The 24,549-nt window shown below is 33.3% G+C and overlaps 1 protein-coding gene across 1 annotated transcript in view; it reads right to left on the bottom strand.

Annotated features, from left to right (window-relative positions):
* The window catches only part of KCNQ5 (potassium voltage-gated channel subfamily Q member 5), a 664,755-nt gene that overhangs the window by 115,619 nt on the left and 524,587 nt on the right, over positions 1 to 24,549 (bottom strand). The window contains exons 4-5 of the mRNA XM_074237322.1: positions 14,724 to 14,899; positions 13,812 to 13,937 (exon numbers count right to left, since the gene is read on the bottom strand). Of these exons, the coding sequence (XP_074093423.1) occupies positions 13,812 to 13,937; positions 14,724 to 14,899 (302 nt within the window). The remainder of the gene's footprint in view (positions 1 to 13,811; positions 13,938 to 14,723; positions 14,900 to 24,549) is intronic.

The following is a 24,549-nucleotide window of genomic DNA, read 5'->3' as shown; positions in this document are numbered from 1 at the left end:
ATTCTCTTGTCAGATTAGATCCCATTTTCCTGGCATTCACTGCCCTCTACTACTTTTGAAGCAGTACAGGTAGGCTACTAGGTTGGCTTCTGTGGAGGACCCTGGGCTTGGGGCCAAATGGGAAGAAAGGAGACTATAAGAGAAGGGTAAGTTTTCTTCTCCTTGCTAGGAGAGCTCATTGCTTATGTCCTACAAGGTGCAATGAGAGCTTGGTTCAATACCCAATTGTCAGTGGCAGTTTTTTACATTTATTTTTGATATTTTATTGATGACTTTGTATACATCATAGTCATTTCCAAATATGTCTCATACCAATTAACTCTCTGGAATATTGAAAATTTAGTTTAGAATTAAGAAATTTAAGAAAAATCAACAGATAAAATGATCAAGCCTGGTAGCATATAAAACATTCTTCTCCCATAGTCTTTTTTCTCTCAACCAAGAGGAGGAACATTGTCTGTTCTCTGAAACCAAGTTTGGCCACTACATTTAATCTGAATTTGGTGTCTATTCTTATTTGTCACCCATTCCTGGAATTCAATCCCTCCTCATCTCCAACTTTAAAGACCCTCAATTTCCTTTAAAGCTCAGTATGCCAGCACTAGTTTCTGTCTTTTGAAGTCCCTAACTGCTGGTGGTTCCCTTCCAAAATCATCTTGTATAGTTATCCCTTCTACATTATAGGGGGTTTGGGATGTGGCACCCCTTCTTATCTGGAAAATCTGCATAAAATACTTTGACCCTCTTTGTATCAGAGAAGTCTGAATTATTATGATATTAAAAATAAAATATATTAATATTACACAATGCTAAACATATTTTATGTATTTCTGAGGTTCTAAATGTTTTCCTGTGTTACCTGCTGGCTTTTGTATATTGTCTGTGGCTTCTGTAAAACTGTCCCCTCCCCCTCACTATGCCCAAATTCCCATTTAAGATCTTACTCTGATCCTTGATATATTAAAACAGTGATGGGGAAAGTTGCAAAGCAAAGGAATAATTTTATTTCACACATATTTCATTTATACTCATACATGATTGTGCTGTTTTCAATAAGATGTAAGCTCTCAAAGGCTAAGATAACTGTCATTTGTTCCTAACTTGTGCTTATCATATAATAGGTACTTAATATATGCTAATTAATTGGTTGATTAATTAATAAAAGCAGCAATTTCATTTTCCCATACTAATGTTGATTATTGATAAGGTTATGATTTTTCTCCTGACAAGAATGTTTGGTATTGGTGAAAATTTGTTTGGTAGAGGCTGTATTTTTAGGCATATTTCAGATCAGATTAGAACCTAGGTTCTTAAAAACTTAACTCCACCTACACTAATTCACTCTAATTAGAGGGCAATCCAACCCTTGCTAGATTTGTGATTTTCCTTGGTTTAAGCTACCATTTAAAAAGTTTTCTTTCCTTAGTAAATAAAAAGGTATGCAATATTTATTAGCTGATGCTTTGCACAATGATTGAGGTACAGAGGGAAACTAGTTTTCTCTAATCTAAACTGACCAAGAGTTTTTTTTTTTTAATCTTCTTACAATCTTTTTGACCCTTGGCTTGCTAAACTCAATAAAGTTTGTTTTATTTTTTTGGAAAGTGTGTGTTGGCACAAAGTTATTTGGGAAGTTGTTGTAATGCCCCCCCCCTCTCCCCCATACTTCTCTTCCTCCTTCCAGATTTGCTTCAGTCAAGCAGGATTGGGATAGCAAAAGGTCCATTGCGGTTTATATATAGGACAAACCCATAAAATAGAATTGTATGTTGAACTTGATTCCCATTGTGTACTCTATTGATAGGCAACCTTCTTTCAGAGAAAAACAAGGCACAACAGACTTAATCTTCATAATCCATTATCTTTGGAAACATTTCAGTCTCATCATCTTTGGGAATTTTGGGGGCACATAAATAATTTTTATTGATATATTCAATGGATGTAACCTCTGGATAATTCTTCATTAGTCTGACCCCTCCAGAAAAGGACATTGACCTTTTGCAATAATAAGTTTAATGGCAGGTCAAGTCAGTATTGATTGCATCCTGTCCTATTTGTTTTACCATCAAAAGTGGTGTTTAATAAGGTTGTGCACTGTCTTCAGATCTATTGAGCTCAAGGGAACAAGATGACATAAAACTTACTCTTTCTCTGTAGAGCTCCTGAGTCTACTTTAGGTCTCCATTATGCTTAGAAATACCCCTGGGGGACCCTCCCTTTGGCCAGTGACTGAGCCCCCGAGACAACGAGCAAAGGGAACAGTTAGCAGATGGCTATTATTAGAGTTTACCAAAGCAGCACAGGGCTCTGGGGGGGAACCAACTTGATGAATGACACAATGACACAATGACAATTTTGTCTTTCATTCAAGAAACCTTTCATTCAAGAAATCTCTATAATGCAGCATCATTGAAACAACAACAACAACAACAACAACAACATTAAATTAAATAGGTTCGGAGAGGGAAGGAAGCAAGCATTAATTAAGTGCCTAGTATATGCCTAATATGATAAATACTTTACAAATATGATTTCATTTGATTTTTACTCTGGGTCCAATTTTGCATTTGGGGGAACTGAGATAGAAATCAAATGACTTGCTCCAGGGTCCCACAACTTATAAGTGTCTGAGGCTGGATTTGATGTTGTCTTCATGACTACAGTTCCAGCTCTTTATGTATCTGCTGTAACACCTAACTGCTTCTAAGAGAAGACACTTAAACAATGTAACAGGAAATTTGGTGCATCCTTTGGCAGACCAGAGGCCATTATTTCTGCCTTAGGAAGGGAAGGAAAAGAAAAGAAATTAAATGAGACCATTATTATATATTAAAAGGAATAGCAAGTTGTACATAACGGATATGCCAGCTAAATTTTTACAATTATACTATATTAAGAAAATGTTTTTTATTCCATGAATTAAAAAGAAAATAAATTGAATAATAAAAAAATTTCAAGGGAATGAGAAAAATAAGGGAAGGTGCTACAGTTTAAATATTAAGCTTGAATCTCTTCAATTCAATTCACTAAATGTAGGAAGTTTCTACTAAATACCAAAGTGCCTGAGAAGCAAAGATCAAATAAAAATGAGCTCTTGACCTTTAAGAACTTATATTTTACTCACTTATATAACCTGCATATACATAAGTATATATTGAGATAATTGAACAACAAAGGGGCATTAAGTTTTGGGGAATTGTGATATCAGGAAAAGCTTTGTTTAAGAGGTGAATGTTGAAATAAGCCTTGAAGGAAAATGAATATGCTAAGGATTCAGGGTGAGGAAGAAATACATTTTAAGCATTGGGGACAGCTTTGGCAAAGTTCCCTAGTAGGCAGCTCTGGTTGGATTATATATTGTAGGAAGAGGAGTAATATGAAATAAGTCTAGGAAAAACAGGTTGCAGTCAAATTGAGAACTTAATTGCCAGGCTAAGGAGTATGTATTTTATTAGAAAGGCAATAGGGATCCAGTAAAAATTTTTAAGCTGGTAAGTGAGTGGTCAGACCTATTCTTTAGGAAGATTATTTTGGCAAATGAATGGAGTTTAGATTAGAAAAAATGCAAACCTGGAAGAATGAATACCAAGTAGAAGGCTTTTGTAATAGTGTAGGTGAGAAGAGATGAGTGCCTAAGTTAAAGTGGTGGTGACATGGATGGAAAGAAGGGGTCAAATGTGATAGATATTGTTGGGGGAAAATGGACAAGATTTAGTAGTTTACTGTATATAAGGTGGAATGAGAGAAGAAAGAGTCAAAGATGATTCTAAAGTCATAAATCTGGATGACTTGAAGAATAATGATGCCCTCTATAGCAACAGGGATGTTTGGAGAAGGAGTTTAGAGGAAAAGATGTGATCTATTTAGAACATATGAGAAATGTTATCAGGACATCCAGATTTTTTTGTTTTATAAATCCTACTGAGGTCAACTTTTTTTTCTGATACTGAAGAATGCATGCATATACAGGTAAGAGTGATCATGAGAGCAGGTTGCCAAAAAAAAAAAATAAAGAACAGATCTGAAGTGGGAAGTGGGTATCATTTATTTAAAATTTTTTGTGACTATTTTAGGAATTTATGGTATAAGTACTTGGTCACACTGGTACTGGGGAAAGGACTAATCTTATATTAAGAGCTAATATTTTATTCAATGTTGATATTATTTTTTAGGGAATTAATTGAAACATTGTATGTATAAATTAATATAATGATGGGTACTTTTATAAAGGGTCTTATTCTTTATAGCTTTAGGTTTTATGTTACATATGACGATATACCAAAATATTTTTATATGGAAGAGAAATTAAAATTTTTATTTTATGTAAAAATAATTTTACTTAAACATATGTATAGGAAAGGCATGATGGAAAGAAATTCTTTTACTTCATTTAGGTTCACTTTAATTTTTTTAGGTCCTTTTTTTGGGGGAGAAAGCTGAGATTGGGAAGACAGTTCTGTTATAGGGGAAATACTAGCGTGAAAAATTACTGATGTGAATCAGTAATTGGTCTGACATTTATATTCTTGAAAAATTGCCTAGAGCACTGGGGAGTTAAGTGATTTATTCAGGATCACATAGCTAATATGTCAGAGTCAGGATTTGAACCCACCTCTTCCTTACTTCAGGGTTGATCACACATACTATATAACACTTCTCATTCTACATTTATAGTGTATTGAAATAAACACTGGCAAGAAAAGATTTAATCCATCTCTAATAAAACATTTTGCAATTTCATGATTGTTATCATTTTTAGAGAGAATGAAGTGACCTACCCAATGTCACTTAGTTCATTACTAAAAGAACTGAAACTAGAAGGTTTTAAACTTCTAGTCTTCTATTTTTTCCTCAATCAAATGGACATTCTCTATATCTCCAGGTGTACAATTATGGAGTATACTAGTTTCAGACTGGTTGGTCTGACATTTTTAATTTTTGCCATCTGTTAGTTAAATATAATATTTTCCCCTGCTTTGAAACCCTACCTTTGAGACCCTTCAATTTAGAAGGTTTTCTTTTCCATTTAGCAGTTTTGCCTAAAAGTACAATCATTCATTCATCTCAGGGTCTTGGACCTGTTATAACTGAGATCTCTTTCATCTTTGTATATAGAGTCATTGGGAGATTTTGTTGTAAAATATCTAGAAGAGGAAGGCCTTCCACTTAACGCTTACATTTTATGAAATAAAAATCTCTGCTTCCATACACTTATACACTTAGTTACAACTTTTAGTCTTCAGATTGATTCACTTAATGAATCAATGTTAACAAACATATGCTGTGGATGGGCAACAGGTTTTGTATTTCTAGATTCATAATCTTGAAAGATTTTTACTCATTAAAGAATAGTAATGTGTATCTGTGTGTGAGATAGATAGATAGAGAGAGATGGAGAGAAACAGAGAGAGAAAGAGACAGAGATAGAGACAGAGAGAGAGAGATAGAGAGAACAACAGACAGAGAGAGAGAAGAGAAAAAGAGAGAGAGCACCATTCAAGATGTTGCTAAGTACAGGCCCATCATCAGTCAAAATAGTAGCACTACAAATAAACAAATCAATGAAAACGTGTTGACTTCCCTTAGGATGTCACAGATATGACCTTTTAAGAAAACGCTATGTGGGTTATTCTGGCAAAAGAAACAAGCTGGTGACTAAGTGAGCGGCATATTAAGAGTTTCCCACATACTGTTTAACACACAATACAGTGATTCTTATTAGTGGGGAGAGAAAAAAAGGAATGCTAATGGAAAAGGAGGATAAAGATTGCTAGGTTGAGCCCACCAGAAATTGAATTTTAATGGTAAGAATTCATTTGTGCCTTAGTCATTTAAATATATTAGAATTCTCCAAAAAAAAGAGTAAAGGAAAAATACCCCAAATGGAATAAAAATTTATAGCTTTCAAGGTTTGGTTAATCAATTGTCTCCCTTTTGCTGGCAAGAAAATCCTCCTGTTTTCTCGGTTTACACAGTTTTCGTTCCATGACTCATATATTTTCATTTGCCTTGTACACAAAAAGGTATTTTAAGTAACCATTTTGTCAGATGACTGCCCTCTTTCAGGTTTTCTGTTTTGTTATATATGTGTTTGCGTGCATGTTTCTTTCTGTGTGTGTTTGTGTGTGTGTGTGTATAAACACATGCATGCACAATGTAAAATGTCCATTAGTGCTTGAGTGGTTTAGGAGTGGTGGGGATTGGAAGAAAGCTATAGGAGAAAATGAAATAATTACATTTACAGAGGACTTGTGGTTATGACATATTCTAATGTTTATTCACTCTATTGGTAAAGGAAAAACTTTCAAATTAAATCAGGGGTTCTTGATTTTTTTTTCTGTGTCATGAATCCTTCAGGTAGTCTGGGTGAGGCTTATGAATAACATTAAAAAAGCACATTATATTATTTAAAACATTATTACACATTTAAATGCATAAAATAAATATGTAGGTTTTCCCAAAGAAAACCAATTATATTGAATTATAGTTATCTATCCCATCCGTTTATCTCTTTGTTTAGCTACTCATTTATCCATCTCCCCATCTTTTTAACTATTTACCTATCTACCTATAAATCATCTGTCTCTAGTTATCTATCCATTTATCTGCTTATTTACTTATTTATCCATTAATTTATATTTTCTTTCTATTTTTCTATCCATCCACTTATCTGTTTATTTACCAATCTACCAGTTTATTCACGTATCTATTTCTTTCTTTCTTTCTTCCTTTCTTTCTCTCTCTCTCTCTCTCTCTTTCTTTCTTTCTTTCTTTCTTTCTCTCTCTCTCTCTTTCTTTCTTTCTTTCTTTCTTTCTTTCTTTCTTTTCAACCATCCCCTCTCTATTTTCTTTCTCTAACTTCATGGACCTTATGTTAAGAAGTCCTGAGTTAAATAATTCTGATTTTTGTTCCCTGAACTAATGAAATCCTAGATCCAGTCAATAAAAATTTATTAAGTTCCTATTCTGTGCCTCATTCTAAGTTCTAGGATACAAAGAACCATAAAAGATAGTTCTAGCTCTCAAGGAATTTACACAATCCCTATTGTTAGTCTGTTTTCACAGAAATCCTGTCATGAGATGCAGTTCATAAGCCCTCTTCTACACAAAGCTTCTTCCAGGTTGGCTTCAGTTGCTAAGGCTTTCCTTATAAAATTACTTTCTACCTACTCTGTGTTGCTTCTATTAGCTATTTATTTATATAGTTGCCTTCCCCATTAGAATGTGAATTCCTTGAGGGTGAGGGCTGTTTTTGCCTTTCTTTGCATCTTAAAGCATTAAGTATGATACTGATAGTAAATACTGTTGCTTGAAAAAAAAATGCTATCTTCGAGGAACTTGAACCCTGACAGGTTTTAGCAACTTGAATAAGCTTTTATAAACAAGTCTGAAGAAAGTCTGCATCTGCATTCTGAAGACTACCCTTAGGTCATTGCAGAGAGACTTTTCACCAGAATATCGATTATTAGATGAGTTATTTTTTTTTTGATGATGTGAACTAGGTTAAAATACAAAATGGCTCTCTCAGTCCTTTTCTTCAATGCTGATGGTTTCAGAGGAGCAGGAAAAAAAGAATGACTGTCAGAGAGAAGCTAAAGATAGTACAATTCTTAAATAATCTACTAACATTAGTTTAACTTTTTATATTTTTATTGTGTAATCTTTGTCCCATCACTGATAGATGCAGATGCCATCAGAGAAATGGAACCATACCCATTTTATAGATAAACGGAAGGATAGTTAAAAAAGTTCTCTTTGACCAGACAAATAAAAAATTTGATTTCACTCTGCATCTAAAAGCAACTAGAAGCATCATTTATTGGGGTACTTGGTCTAGCACTCACAATGAGCATAAGTAAAGAGAGACATGAAAATAGGGAAAGCTGATATTCTAACATTTGTAGCAAAGGATAAATTGTTAGATTCCATGATGAATTCAACATAAATTTCCAAACTAACTCAAAAGATATGTTAATACTTAATTAACTTCTACGCAAGGGAAAGATGCTGCAACTGTGTGGGAAATTTTTCTTTGAGTCTAAGAACTGAGAAAAAGTCAAAAGACTTTTAGATGATTCATTTAGAGGCCTCACATAGAAGCTTTGAAGAATTATTTTTTCAAGATGAAAATTAGAGGGTGTTTTTTTAGCATTAATATCATTACAAAAAAAAATAAAATTGGCTGTAGCCTGAGAGGAAATTGCTTTTTGCAGTATGATCAGCAACTATTTAGAGCAAAAATAAAAGCCAACATCAAATTAGAATAAAAATAAAAATATGATATTGTATGTAACTATAGTAGCTGGACTTTGACCTGCTTAAACAAGCTTTCAACTCCACCATTCCTCATCAATGGGAAATCTGTACAGGTGAAGACATTCACTTTAATACCATTTTTATAAGTGTTTCACCAAAGATCAACAAGGAAATCAAGAGATCAGAAACATCTTTATCCAGTAAAGCCCTTGATTTTCTTCTTAGTCAAAAGACTTGGAATCTAAGGCACCATTAATTTTATGAACAAGTTCATTTGTAAAATATGGGGGAATACAGTGGAAGAATACAAATAGTGTTGCTTCACAGAACATTAAAAAGTATTTGAGGGGGAAATAAAGAATCTATTCTGATTAAATCAGTAAACCAACAACATTTATGATGCACTTACCATGTAGAAGACTCTATGTTAGATAGGTTCTGGGCACATGATGACAAAAATAAAGCAATTCCTGCCTTCAAAGCAGGAATTTTCAATCAAGGGGAGCAATATATACATTTATGTTTATATTATAAATATTCAAAATTATCCCCAGCACTTAGCACAGTGTCTGACACAGTTAATAAATCTGTGTTGCGTTGTTTCCCCCTAAAAGAATATGAGCTCTTTGAGAGTAGGCACTATCTTGCTTTTCTAATTGTAATCCCAATTTCTATCACAGTTCTTAATAAATTCTTTTTAATTAAAATGGAGAAATATACAATGTAAACACAAGATAATTAAATAAAAAATATAGAAAATAAATATAAAGGGAAAGTCACTAGTAACAGACTCAGTTAAACTTCATCATCCTGAGAACTCATGTAGATATTATTGGAAGATGGTGGGGGGTGGGGTGGAATATAGTCAAGCAATCCAAAACAAACATTAAAAGAAATAGACCTGCTGGTGCTTTTGTGATACTTTATTCTCATCAACACTGATTAATGGACTTTACCAATTCAATACGAGTTCAATGGTATTTAAGAAGATTAAGTCTATAAGTATTGATGAACCCAATGATAGTCAAACAAAAGAAATCTGCCTTGGAGATAAAAACAATTTTAAAGGTACTTAGACATTAATTTTCAAGATATCTTAATGAGTAAAATTTTTTTTAAATAATGGAGAAGATAACAAGTTGGATTTTAATAAAACAATACAAAACCCCAAAAAGGTGGCCCAAAAGATGCCAGCAGCTGTTAAATTATATTCCTGCTTCTCATCTCTATGACACATTTAAGAGAATATATTATTTAAGGGCATATATCAAGGGCATTTATGAAGAAAGGATGAGAAGAGATTAAATATTTTTGTACATAGTTTTCTATACCAGTTTATATCTTCCCAATCATATAACTGACTAAAATGTAGAAAACCTAAGACACTGCTCTACTATTTATTGATTTTAAAAAATCTGGTTCAAAACAACATAATGTATCTAAAAGTCCCTCTTCAAAGAATGTGTTTTTATGCATATGTTAAATCATTTAAGATTCTGTTGCAGATGTGATAATGGGAAAAAACTTTGTTTTGTAGTCCACTCTGAGACATAGGTTCCCTTAAATAATTTGCAATTGTCATGGCGGATGTTTTGCATAGAATTGAAATAGAAGGGTTCTCTATCAATGGTAAGAAAAATTTTTTATAGATAGTATACTTCTTCAAATTTTCCATTTCATAGATGCCAATATGCTAATTAAATCAAGACCCAGAACATTTCAAAACTATTTCAAATAAAATACTTATTATGGTCATGCCCTCAAGGATCACCTGGAAATAAAAATAGAAAAGACAGGAGTCCCAGCTTTTAAGGAAAACACATTTAATTAACATCCTAGATCCAGATCCTATGAGTCTGTTGGTCAGTAAACATTAATTAAGTACCTACTCTGGGTCAGATATTTTCTAAACTCTGAGATATGAAGAATGATAAAAGATAGTTCTAGCTCTTAAGGAACTCATACAATCCTTATTGTTATTCTGCATTCACAGAAATCCTATTGTGAGGTGTTATTATTATGTGGAATAGACAAATCATAGAGAAGGTTTCAGCTGCAAGTCAGATGGAAAGGCTATGTGGTCCTTAGAGTGCAGAAGCAAAGCAAATGGTAATGTTTCTTCTTCAATAACATTTATACTGATAAAAGTATATCAGTGGGACCATTTGACAATGCCAAAGACTGTTGAGAGAATGGGCAAAGGAATGTACATGGTAAAATGCAAGTAGGTGGCAACATATTAATAATGCCGACATGTAAAAAAGAATAATGGAGAAAGTTAGGAACATGATATGAATGAAAATAAGGCAGGTCAGCCATGAAATACAATAGATAATTTGATGTACTTTTCATGGAATAGAAGAAGAACCAGGCAACACCCTCTGTGACATTGGGGGGAATTTTTAATGAAAGATTGACAGAAAGTGGGACATAAAATAGAATGAAGGACTGCAATCTAGATGGGGGGGTGGATGTACTGACACTGAGATAATAAATTCATCCATGAAGAATTCAAGTATTGATGTTTTATATCCAGGGCTTGAGTGTGGGATAACTAATTTTAACATACTGATAGTTGTGTAGAACTTCCAATCGATGAGATTTCAGATATATTTGAGTGTATGAATAATAAGTCTCTTGGTCTTTTGCTCCAGACAGACAGCAAAAAATTTTTGCCAATATTGAAATGTCAATTTAAATTAATTTTCTTTTTGTTTTTGCCTCTAATCTAAGGTACAATAAAAGTTCCCAGTGATTTTTCTAGAGAATTTACTTTTGTGGTCTAAATTCTTGCTCAGATTTGTTGTAGAATCAAAGAAGTTTGTAGAAGCTTTGGACAACTGAAAATGCTTTACATTTTCACAAAATGATCCCTCTTTGGCCTTCTTAATCAAAAATAATGCCCAAAGAAATACAGTTTGACATTACAAAAAAAAATGCAAGGAAAGCAGATATCTAAAGTCTGTGAACTTATTAGAGATTGCAAGAAAAAAAATCAGGATTTACAGACCTAGTTTGAGCAATTTTCTAATGCTTTTTCATTAGGAATAAATTCTTCCACTGAGTCTTCTGATGCTTTATTCTTTTTTTTTTAGGTTATATATGTAAAGTAATGTACAAGAATTTCATATTAGTTATTTTGTGGTAAAAATTGAACAAAAGAAAGAAAAAATAAACAAAAAAGGAAGAAATAAAGAAAGTGAGAAATAGTATGCTTTGGTCTGTATTCAGTTGCCATTGGTTCTTTCTCTGTAATATCTCATTCTCGACAACTAAGTTAGCAGAGTGAAAACCTAACAGATCATACTTAGCTAGAAAGCTCTTGAGAATGAACCTGGGGATAGACTGCATGTCTATTGGTTCATTATCAGATTGTCCAAGTATGATGACCTTTTTGGTCATAATAAGCCTGGAAGCCACACAATTAACTACCCGTTCCTTCAGTATTTTCTTTCCTCTTTGGGTTTTCATGCTACTGCTCTCTTCTTACCTGTATGAACATTTCTTCTCAATCTCCTTTGTGGGTTCATCTTTCTATGACCTCCTTCTATGGGTACATGTCAACGTTATATTGTATCCTTTTATATTGTTTTTCTACATTAGCAGTTCTCAAACTTTTTTGTGTGATATAGACTCCTTTGACTATCTGATCAAGCCAATGAACCCCTTTTCAGATCCACATTTTAAATAATTGAAAGAAGCACTAAATTTTATTTAGGAAAACAGTGAAAATAAAGGCTTGATGTTTTCCCCCATCCAAATTTATGAACTTTCATGGACATCAAGTTTAGAATCCCCTGATCTATCCTTTTTCTTGTTGCTCTCATTAGCTTTCATGAGTTTTAATTATTATCTCTATTCAGATGACTCAAAGACAACATGTGCATCTGTTTCCTTCTCTCTATTACTCCAATCATCCAAGTGCAGACACATTGTCTCATGCTTTAGAAGCCTGCAATAGACTCCTAAATATTCTTTTTATCTCAAATTTCAATTTTTATACCATAATAACTCTTGAAGCACCTGCCACAGACAAAGGGTGTTAACCAACCTTTCCTTTTGTATTTTCTCTCCCCACCCCCCCTTTTTTGGTGAGACCTCCCTTTTGGTTTTCCACAGAAAATGCAGTGATTTTCATAAATTGTGGTGTGTGTTCACTCCATTATTTGAAGAACTCCAATGGTTTCCTAATACCTTTAGGATCAAAGTATAAGCTTCTTTATTTACCCATTAAAATATTTCACAAGTTGGCCTTCCCAAACTTATTACGTAATAATGCTTTCTGTACTCTACAGATATATCAGACTATATTTCTGTTCTTCACACATGACCCATCAGTTCCCATTTCTGTATCTTTGCACTGGCTTTTCTCTATGTCTGAAATTCATTCCCATTTCAATTCCACTGAGAATTTCTTGTTTTCTTCAAAATCCTGTTCACATGCTACAGCTACTTGGAAGTCTTTTCTTAAAGCCATTTCTTATCTTCTCAGCAACTGGTGCTCCCCTCCCATATTTACTTATTTTTTAAAAATTCACTTTGAATTAAAATACATAAAGACAAAAAAGAGAACATTTCCACAGCATAACATAAAAAAGAATTCACAATAAAACTATGAATTTACATTTCACACTGTTAACATTTTTGTAAAACTATATAATAAATATTGCACATGGTTTTTAAAGCTACTCTACTCTCTATGCTTCCTTCTAAATTTTCTTTTATTCTCTTCTATGTATTTTAAAATATTTTTTCCTTCCCTCTTCACCCCACTCTAGAGATGGTTATCATTAGATACAAATATATGAGTTTATATATATGTGTATATACACATATGTTTATATACACATATATATGTATATACATGGATTTGTATATATGTATGTATGTAGAACCATACTATATACCTACTTTATCAGTTCTTTCTCTGAAGGTAGATAGTATCTTCCTTCAATATTCAAAATGAGTTAGTTGTATTTTTTTGTGGATACTTTGCATTCATTCAGTCATCCATCCATTTATGTATACATCTATCTTTCTATTTAATTTATGTATTTTCTCCTTTAATAAAATATGATATTCTTGAGGATACTAATTGTTTTATTATTGTTTTTGTAACTCCAGTGTCTTGAATAATGCCTGGCCATGTTTGTAGGAATAGTAGGTGCTTCATAAATTCTTACTGATTGATTGGAGACTATCTATTAAATAAAAGAGAGATTGAAACCTGTCCAAGTGGATAGTATATTCTGAAGTATTACAGCATTCAGCTATATATTCCTGAGGAATTTGAAGGCTTCAAGTGACCAAATTCACTTTTTATGCTCTTTTAGGTTATAGATTGACTTCATAGGTTATAGGTAGATCTCTATTTTTTTTATTTTTCATGTCTATTTTATTTTCACACCAGTTATGTATTGATTGCTAATTCTTACCATGGTACATATATGCTAAATTTGCTTCTCTGAAGTTAATGGCTTTCAGTGAAAATATTCACAAGCAACATTGTATAGTTCTTATCTAATGATTAAGCAAATGATTATTTTGATACTTACTGTGCCCCACCAGAGAGCATCTGCATAAGTTGAAAACTGTTTATTTGCATCCTTTTCCACCAGATAGACAAGGAAAGATGAAAAAATAAGAACCAAAAATCCTATGTACCAAGCTGTGATTAATTCCTAGATACAAAAGGAACAAAACAATTTTACTAGGAAAGATAAAAAAGAAAATATATATGTAGTTATAGATGAAGGGGTCTATGATTATGAGGAACTCCTAGCATAGAAATTTCCTCCACCAATAGAGCACATAATCAGCTTATGACTTAGTAGATAAGTGTTAAGGTATCTCCTGAGGAGATACCAAGTTCAAGATGCCCAAGTTCATACAACTAGCAACTGTCAAATGGAGGATTTGAATTTAGGTTTTCCAGATCCCAAGCTCAACATCCCATCTACTATATCATACTGAATCTTAAATTTAGCTGTAGATAAAATTTTTTATTTGCATAGATTATATCCATAAAGGCACTTACTTGCCTTCTATTTCACAATGCATAGTGCTGGTATATTATTTATTATCAAATTTTGAAAAAAAAACATTATAAATCAACATGTAGCAGACTAGCATCAATCAACACCTAACACAAGGATTTGAAATTCAAATTGATATGTTTATTTTTGATACTTAATTAAATATTATAAAAACAATTAATTGACATTTCACATTTATATAGTGCTAAGGATTACAAAGTGCTTTCTTTACAGAGTCATTATGATGTAGGTTTATATAAGTTTAATTATCCCATTTTATAGATGGAAAAACTGAGGCTTGAAGGGTGTCTTTTCCATATTACTTAGAAAGTATCTGAAGGGGGATTTGAACCTAAGTCTTTTTTCCTACATGTCATGTATTCAATGAAATGGTTAAACAAATCTTGACTTGTGATACGAAAACAAACTTACCTTGCTGTGAGCATAGACAACTGAACCTAATAATTTCCAAGTTCCTCCTCTTCGGTCCATACGCACCATGCGGAGGATCTGTAGGAAACGAAGACTTCTGAGTGCGGATGTTGCAAAAATATTACCCTGAGTTTTTGCAGAAACAACTGCTATTGAAGCGATGAGAACAATGGTATCTGAAAGAAACAGGGAAGAGTGGCCATCAATGACATAATCCAGAATTTTTAGATCTCAAGCAAATATTTTCGACCAGACCCTTTTGCTTTTGTTTAACTACAGAATTATCAGAACCAATCTTTTCCCTTGTGGTGTCACTCAGGTGACATTCATGTCAGCAGAGAGGGAAATCAAAGTTTAAGATGGCAGAGGTTTTAGTCTTCAGAATTTTGTGTTTGCCCCTATCAGACTAGAACCACAGAGCATCCAGTCCTCATAAACTAATGAATCTGTGTGCACCTGCCCAAGATCAGATGATTCGGCTAAAGTTAATTCTATGTTATCTAAATATATCACCTTGCGTTTTTAGAAGTTTGGTAGCAGTTAGGTAGTTCAGTAAATAGTGCTCTGACCCTGGAGGTAGAAAGACCCGATTTTAAAATCCATCAGCAGTCATTTATTAGCTATGCCACCGTTCCTCATTTTATTCATTAGTAAAATGGGATATAATAATAGCATCTACCTCAGAGGGCTGTTGGGAGAATCAGATAAGACATATTCATAAAGTGGTTTGCAAACCTTACAGGTTTATATAAATGACATTATTATTAAATGATTCTTATTAAAATTTCATTGTTGAGAAATCAGCAGAAACTTCCAATGAGTCGGGGTTATTTCTGGACTTTTAGTTCCACGATGAGACACTGGCATAGGGTTACTCTTGTATACTTAGTCATTAATGTACAGACTCAGCATGCAGACAATATATTTTACATCAAAATATAAAATATATTTTTACATAACTCTCATATATCCATATTTAAATTTCTAAAACATGTAAGTACCTTGATACTGGGGAAATAAGGTGAATAAAAAAAGAGAAAAATAACTTAGTAAAGATAAAACAGGATCTAATATCCTCAGTGGTGAAATATTTCTGGAGGGAAAAGTAATTTGAAGTAAAAGAAATGAAGCTGAATAGTCTATCATGCAAGTTTTTAACATAAATTAATTTGATCCTAATGTCCTCAAAATTAAAATTTGCTTTCTGCTGAATAGATCATGCCAGGGAATATACCAAAGCAGTGTAGACTTCAAGGGTACTTACTACATATGTAATCCTTCTCAGATCTTCCAGGTTAACAATTATAGTAATGCATATTCACTTTTCGGATAAGCCTCCTCTGGGTACAGACTGAGAGATGTAGAGTGCTCAAGTGAGGGGAAGAAGAGTGCATCCTTTGGCCACACTTCAGATTCTTCTCCAAACTGTCCCTTAGAGGAGTGAGTGTGTTTTAGGTAGAGGTCAGGAGGATGCAACTGAAGGAAGATGCTTTATGGGCAGGGCAAGATGTGTCCTCAAGTTTTTGGTCTAAGTATGGTCCTAGCCTTTTGTCTACCTCTTATTAATTTTCTATGTGTGTGTTTTGGCACTAACCATCATATATATATATATATATATACACACACACACACACACATATATATATAATATTAAATGATTCTTAATATAATATAAAATTATTTTAAATATAATTCTTAATATAATATAAAACAATATATTAATATTGTTACATTATATTATTGTAGTAATAATATAAGACTCTCAGATTTGCAAAGTACTATCACTGGATTCCAACAATAACCCTATAAGATAGGAGATATTTTCCAATGATGAAACTGAGACTGAGAGAGATTTGATGAATTGTCCAAGTTCAAACAACTAGTAAATGTCTGAGCAAAGATTCGAACTCAGGACTTTTGGTCTCTCCACTGTTCTAGTTGCCTCTTGGTGTAGAGATTCTTTCTCTAAATGTAAGTTACATCAGGATAAAAGAGCAAGAAAATGCTAAAAACTCTAGTTATTGTAAATTTATAAATTTTTAATCCATCTTTTGCTTTTATGTCATGTAGGTAGTACAGCTAGGTGGATGAGTGGACATTGAGAAGACTTATAGATCTTGCTTTAAATACTAACTTAGATGTGTGACCCTATCAAAACTCTAAATTCTCTCAGTCTGAGTTTTCTCATCTAAAATATGGAATTACTAATTGTACTTACCTTAGAGAGTGGGTGTGAGAATCAAATGAGGTAAAATGTAAAATACTTTGCAAATCTTAAAGCATCATATAAATGTTATTATTATTAATATTAAAATGTATTCCTCCTTTCTTCCCCATCCAGAGAGCTACCTATCTACCTATCTATCTATCTATCTATCTATCTATCTATCTATCTCCACTGCATTATCCATCTGACCATATGGCACATAGTGGGTGTTTAATAAATGTTTATTGATCGATTTTTCTGGTTATGATTACTTCACCTTGTATCAGTTTCTTTCCATGCTTCTTTGAATTTTTTTTAGGGTTTTTTTGCAAGGCAATGGGGTTAAGTGGCTTGCCCAAGGCCACACAGCTAGGTAATTATTAAGTGTCTGAGACTGGATTTGAACCCAGGTACTCCTGACTCCAGGGCCGGTGCTCTATCCACTGTGCCACCTAGCTACACTTGAATTCTTCAAATTAATAATTTCTTATAAAACAAATTCCATTATACTCATGTGCCATAATTTGTTTATCCACTCTCTGATTGAGAAGTATCTATTTTGTTTACAATTCTTTCTTACTACAAAAACGTGCTAAATATTTTCATGCATAAGTGCTTTTCTTTTTAACTCTGACCTCCTTTGGAGGTTTATGCCTATCAATAGGATTTCTAGGTGATAGGATCATGAGATCCTAGGAACATAGGTTTAGCATTAGAAGACACTTCTGATATCATCTAGTATCACACCCTCATTTTATAGATGAAGAAACTGAACTCCAAAGAAGTTAATTAATTTGCTTAAGATCAGCAAGTAGTAAGTGACAGATGGGATTTGAAAGTAGATATTTTAGTCTCTTTCCTAGAATAATTCAAAATCACTTTCCACCATATTTGGACCAATTCACAGTTTCATCAATAGTGTATTGATATGTCTGTCTTAAAATTCACTCCCAGCTCTAGAATTCTATGAAAATATAAACAATAAGTTTATATTTCTATATTACTTTCTTCTCCACTGCCCTATGAAATGAGTAATGATTTATTATCCCATTTAATAGACAAAGGCATGAGAGTTAGAGAAGTTAAGTGACTTGCCCATGGCCACTAAGCTATTAAATCAAAGAGTCAAACTGGAATTTTAAACTCTCTATGGTGTTTGGCACACAGGAGGTGTTTAATAAATGTTTATTGAATTGATTTGAATTCATCTAGAGTTAGAATTACTTCCATTTTCACTTATTGCTTTTCTTGTCTTTGGCAAGAAAGAATATTGAAAAAATAAGAGACAATAATAGGTGAAATTATATGTCATAAGTCATAGAATATTTTAAAAATACTCTACATCTTATAAATACCAAAAAACCCCCAAAGTTCATTAGCCAGATAGAAGGGGAGAAAATCAAAGGAGCAGTCAAAGATTTGAATTAATTTTTAAAAAATATGCAAACAGTGATTCAGTCTAAATGTTCAAAGTCACCAAAATATGCAAAAGTAATAGCAGACCTGATTTAATAATCTCATTGTAATTCAGATTGGAACAGAAAGTCAAAGTTCAATGAAATTAAACCTTAAATGAGGAACCAAAGCAAAAATGGTGAATGTTGTTTGGGGAAAAAATATTTTTTTGTTAGGTTACATATACCTCCTTAGACATTTTTTTGTTTTCTTTTCAAAACCCTCTAGGGATTTTTCTGTTCTGACAAAATTTTAGAAGTTGGAAGCCACTTTACTTTAATTTGGAGGCACCTGTTCCCTTTTATTCCACCAAATTCTTGGTGAATTCTGTCTTACTGGTGTGGTTTCATTTGGAAACACTCAGTTTCCCTTCTCTTCTGATGAGGCAGGATAATGGAATAAAAAGAAGCCTGAATTTGAAGTCAGGAGCATTAGAATTAAGTCTTGGCTTGGGCATTCAACATCTGGATGATCTTGGGCAACTCATTTTCCTTCTTTGGGCTTCATTAAATGCAAGATGAAGGAGTTGAATAAGATGTTATAAAGTCCTATTCTTGTTTAACTGGGGGGGGTAATAAAAACACTATCAGTATATAAGTTGCCTTTCTATACTTCATTAATAGTTCATGGAATTAATTGATTAATAGATTGAACCACAGATTCAGAATTGTAAGGGAACTCAGAGATCTGGGTAAACTTCTTCATTTTTTGATAGAAGGAAATTAAAAGGTCTAGGGAAGTTTCCTAAGGTCACACAGATGTTGTTAGAGCCAGAATTTGAACCCAGATACTCTTATGCCAAATCCAATGTTCTTTCTACTTTGCCACATTGATTTTTTATCTAAAATAAAAGACATTTTCAAAAGAATCAATTTTAAGCTGAGAACTGCTGCAAAGGAAAATATCATAGCAACCTTTCAGCAAAATTTATGAAAATGAAAAAACATTAAGTTCTGGAATATGAGCTTATACTAGGACAGAAGATAAAGTGAATGAATTTGCTCATCTTCATAGTAGAATTTAAACACAAGAACTCAATGAAAGGAACAATGAACAGATCATAAAAGAATGTTAAAAAGTCCTTAGAGAAGATCTAGTTCAACCTCCTCATTTTAGAGATGATGATGAAAGGAAGAATATATTGTGTCTCTAGTCCTTCAGATTTTAATGAATCTCATCTGCTCCAACTCGCCTTCCTCTCCTCTCTTTGTCTAAATCACCAGCAAGGCTATTTAAGGAAGGAGGTAACAGAAGGTATTTTCTCTTTCTTCCTTTGTTCATTCACTGAAAAAAGAAAGTAGTGAAGATCTAATGAAATGTGAACACTGGACTATGGTCTTACTGGTCACATCCAGCAGATGAAATATATGAGTCCCTTTGCCCTCTAAGTCCTTTCATTAATATCTTAAAAGCTACTGCTTTCCAAATTCCATAACTTCTGTGGACCCTCACCCTTTAGTTTCAGATATCCCATGGAGCAAACAGCCAGTGAGGTGGTGGGAATTACTGAGGAGTTTGTGCAGGAGACACCTCAAGTCCTGGAATAGGGTTACTCCCTTAATAACATCTCTCCGTAGCACCAGTAGCACAAGCTTTCTCTGGCTGAACAACCAAAAAAAAAAAAAAAGGTATAGAAGTAGAATTATAAGATTTTTTTCCTTTTTGTGAAACCCCAATGAAAAGGTATAAAATTGAACTATATAATAAAGGGTATAAAATTTAAGTATATAGATTATAATTCTTTTGAAAAGAAAAATGTTCAGCTAAAAGAAAGTGTATTTTTACTTTGTGAATGTTACTTCTTAGCCTCTTTGGATAAAGGCAAGTATCTATGAATTAAGAAAATCAGTAGCAGAAGAGGTAATGAGGGTCAAAAAGTTATGCCCCAAATAATTGGAATTTTATAACTCTGGAAAAGGGAAGATGGACACTAGCAAGAAAAGAAAAATAACTGGGAGCAGTTAATAATTGAGATATCCTAATTAATGCTATAAAAGAATACTTTTAAAATTCTATACTTCCACAGGAAAAGAAATGAGAAAAATTAGGGGGAAAACTAGTTAATATCTCAAAGCAATCTAGTAAACATCTGGAACATTTGTAGCTATACTTTTTTTTTAGTTACAAGCAAGTAGTTTAGAGAGAATGAAGAAATAGAGACTAATTTGTTCTGTCACTAAATATTCTAGGTCTTTTTCCAAAAGCACTTTGTGAATGATTAAAAACATATAGGGATAATAAAAGAGCCTATTATTAGAGTATACTAGAGTTTTGCAATAACATTATTTATATAATTAGAGATAGGAGGAATCTTTGAGGTCACATAATCTAATTCTCTCATTTTATTAATAAATGAACTGAGGCAGAGAGAGAGAGAGAGAGTTTAAATTCAACCTATGTCTTCTGGAATCCAAGTCTTGTGCCCTGTCCACTACCCCATTTTGCCTACTGTTGAATTAAATGCTATATATATGTATATATATATATGTTATATATGTATATATTTTATATATGTATTTATACATATATGTATATATATATCTGTATCTATCTTTCTATTTATTTATCTATATGTGTGCTCCAGTGCATAGAGCACTGATCTTGGAGTCAGGAGGATGGGAGTCTGGGCCTTCTCCAGTTGTCCTCCTTTATATCTGGCCAATGGATTCAGATGGCTCTGGAGGAGAAAGTGAGGCTGGTGACTTAGCATAGCTCCCCTCTCACTCAAATCCAATTCATGTGCTTGTCCTAGCATCTTGTCATGGCATCAACTCCCTGAGGTCATGGTTCTCTTCAAGAATGAAAGACAAATATCATCATCATTATCATTATTATTATAATGAGTAAAATCTATTATGCATAGTTAGGTAGCAAGATGGATCAAGTACTGGCCTAGGAATTAGAAAGATTTGAGTTCCAAGTCAGTCTCAGACATAAGTTGTGTGATCCTAGATCACTTAACTCTGCCTCAATTTCTTTACCTGTAAAATGAGCTGGAGAAAGAAATGGCATTATCTTTCCAATATCTTTTCCAAGAAAACCCCAAATGGGGTCATGAAGAGTTGGTCTTGACTGAAAGGAATGAACAACAAGAAGAAGACCATTATGGACAATTATTTAAGGATGTTTAGGAAATGAAATACTAAGAAGAGTCATAGTATAAAGTGATTTTGTTTATAAAAACATCCCTTGTTATGAAATCCAGAAGAATCAAAGTTTCAGGTAACCCGAAGTACAGTGAAAGGATAACTGGTATCCATGAAGAGAGTTAGTAAGTATGCTATAAACAATCTTGACTTTTTTCCTCTTTTTTCTTCTTTCCCACTTATAATCATTTGCTAACTCTTATTGCTTCCACCAGTATATTTTACATTGTTTTCTTTCTCACTACTTATCCAACCATTTTCTTAATTCAAGCCCTTGCAACTTTTTGTACAGACTTTTGCAAAATTCCTAGTTTTCTTGATTCCAGATTATCCCTAATCTACTCTCCAAATACCAAAATATTCTCAAAGCATAGATTTGAACACATCACTCTCTGATCAAAACTTCTTTGTTCCTTTAGAATAAAATAGAAGTTGCTCTGATTGGCATTTAAAGTCATTCACAATGTACCTTTCCAAATTTATTTCATTTCGCTTCATGAACATTATATGCTAATCAATTTGACCTACTAGTTGTTTCCAACTCAGTGTTTCTTTTCTGTTCTTTCACAGGGGCCTCATGCTTCTGAATCTATGGAATGAACTCTTTCCTTAACTTTCATCTCTTGCAATCTTTAGAGTTCAAGAGGTAGCTTCATTTCCTATATTAAGTCCTTTTTGACGTTCCCGTTAGAACTCCCTCTCCTAATCACTCTTATTTACATATCAAGCAATATACACTGTAGTCTCAGTAAAATGCAAGCTACTATTGTCAGGGATCAATCCTTTTTTGCTTTTGTATTCCTTTGTATAGAGTCTGATGTATAGTAAATGCTTAGCATATTATTATATCAGATTAGAATCCATTTAGTTTTTGACTTGGTAATTCTGATACATATGTGTTGAAAAGAACTGATACTAAAGTAAGGTTGGAGTAAGTAGCCACAAACAAATTGCATTAGGTTAGATAATCTAGTGGCTTCTTTTTATTCTTCTTTTGATAATTTGTTCCTGTGTCATAGGAAATAGTCCCCACTATTGAATCAAAATTCCTCTTCTGCACCTTTTGCCTGGCAGATAGAAGATGCTTAATAAATGCTGATTGATAGATTTCATCTTGGTTTGGTTCTGGATCAAGCAGAAAATCAAGGTACTTATTTCCCTGTAACTAAGACTATCCTTTATATTTATATTGTGATGTCATTTTGGTTTTCTTTGATAACAAAGGATAAGAACCAACCAACAATTGTGGCTTTTAAAACTCATTGTTTTGCTTGATTTTTATAAGAGAGGCAGCAGGGCCATGTAGTAGATAGAAAACTGACTTAGGAGTCAGGAAGACTAGAGTTCAAATCCTTACTGAAACCCTTATTAACTGTGTGACTGTAGGTAAGCGACTTAATCATTTTCTACTTCAGTTTTCTCAGTTGAAGAAAAGAGAAAAACAACAGCATCTCCTTCATCACAAGTTTGTTGAGAAATTAAAAAAGAAATAGTATTTGTAAAGCTTTTAACACAGCACAATAGGAATTATATAAATGCAAGCCATTGTTATTGATGATAATTTTGTTCTAACAATTCTAATAGATAGGGAAAATGTTACTATTTCCATATTGTAGATAGGAAAATTGATAGAAAGGGCAGGTGATTTTCCGGTCACACAGGTAGTAGGTGACAAAGTTGGAGTTTTCTTTTGGCTGCTACATTTAAGACCAATGGTCTTTCCATCACACTGCACACATATTACATCTTAAAGTTTTGATTAATATATCCTTCTATGGGTTCTTCAGACAAAGCAATCCAAATAACTTAAGCCTTTCCTTAAAGACTCATGTTTGACTGTGGTATATGTATGTCATGGAACACTATTGTTCTATTAGAAACCAGGAGGGACGAGATTTCAGGGAAACCTGGAGGGATTTGCATGAACTGATGCTGAGTGAGATGAGCAGAACCAGAAAAACACTGTGCACCCTAACAGCAACATGGGAGTGATGTTCAACCTTGAAGGACTTGCTCATTCCATCAGTGGAACAATTGGGAACAATTTGGGGCTGTCTGCAAAGCAGAGTGCCATCTATATCCAGATAAGGAGCTGTGGAGTTTGAATGAAGTGCAAGGACTATTCCCTTTAATTTAGGAAAAAAACAGATATCTTATTGTCTGATCTTGTTACCTCTTAGACTTCTCTTTTCTTTAAGGATATGATTTCTCTCTCATCACACCCAATTTGGATCAAGGTACAACATGGAAACAAAATAAAGACTGACAGAGTGCTATCTGGGGGTGGGGTGGGGTGGGGGGAAGGAAGCAAGATTGGGGGAAAATTGTAAAATCAAATAATATCTTTAATAAAAATAAATTTTAAAAAAGACTTATGTTTGAAGTGTTTAGTAACTAATGCTGTTTGTAATACACACTTCAAGAATTCTAACTAAAGGGACTCACATTTGGAGTCATTATGTTGGAAAACAAGGAGAGAACTCTCACATTGTGAAAGACGGTAAGCACCAGCACAGCTAAAGGAGATGGCATAAATCCAAACTATGAGGTGAAAATTACAGATCCAGCTAGGCAAACTGAGACTTCATTAATTTGAAGAAATATGGGCAGATAAAAAGAAAGAAGGGACACACAAGAATGGAATTAGACAGCCAATTAGATGTATGAAGTGAAATCTGCCCTAAAAAGACCAGATAATATTGGAGTTATTTACACTAAAGCATTGTGTCCCAGAACAAGGCATTATTCTATTCCAAATCCCTCTAGTGCTGTGCTAGAAAGATTGCTTAAAGGGAATCCAGAGAAGACTTGCCAAAAATTATTAAGAGAATGAAAAGATTCACTGGGGAGAAAAATAGTTGGAAGGAGCAAAATATGCATTGTTTAAGGTAGCCAGAAATTTCAGTTTTGTTGGTACAATAATAGTTTTTCTGGGGTTAAAGGAAAGCTATATGCAGTAGCTATAATAAAATTAATCTTATAAGGGAACTTCTTGAATTATCATGCCTATGGAAGAGGG

This window comes from Macrotis lagotis, chromosome 5 (genome assembly GCF_037893015.1).
Source record: "Macrotis lagotis isolate mMagLag1 chromosome 5, bilby.v1.9.chrom.fasta, whole genome shotgun sequence".
Taxonomy (NCBI): domain Eukaryota; kingdom Metazoa; phylum Chordata; class Mammalia; order Peramelemorphia; family Peramelidae; genus Macrotis; species Macrotis lagotis.
This window is presented reverse-complemented; position numbering and strand designations above follow the sequence as displayed.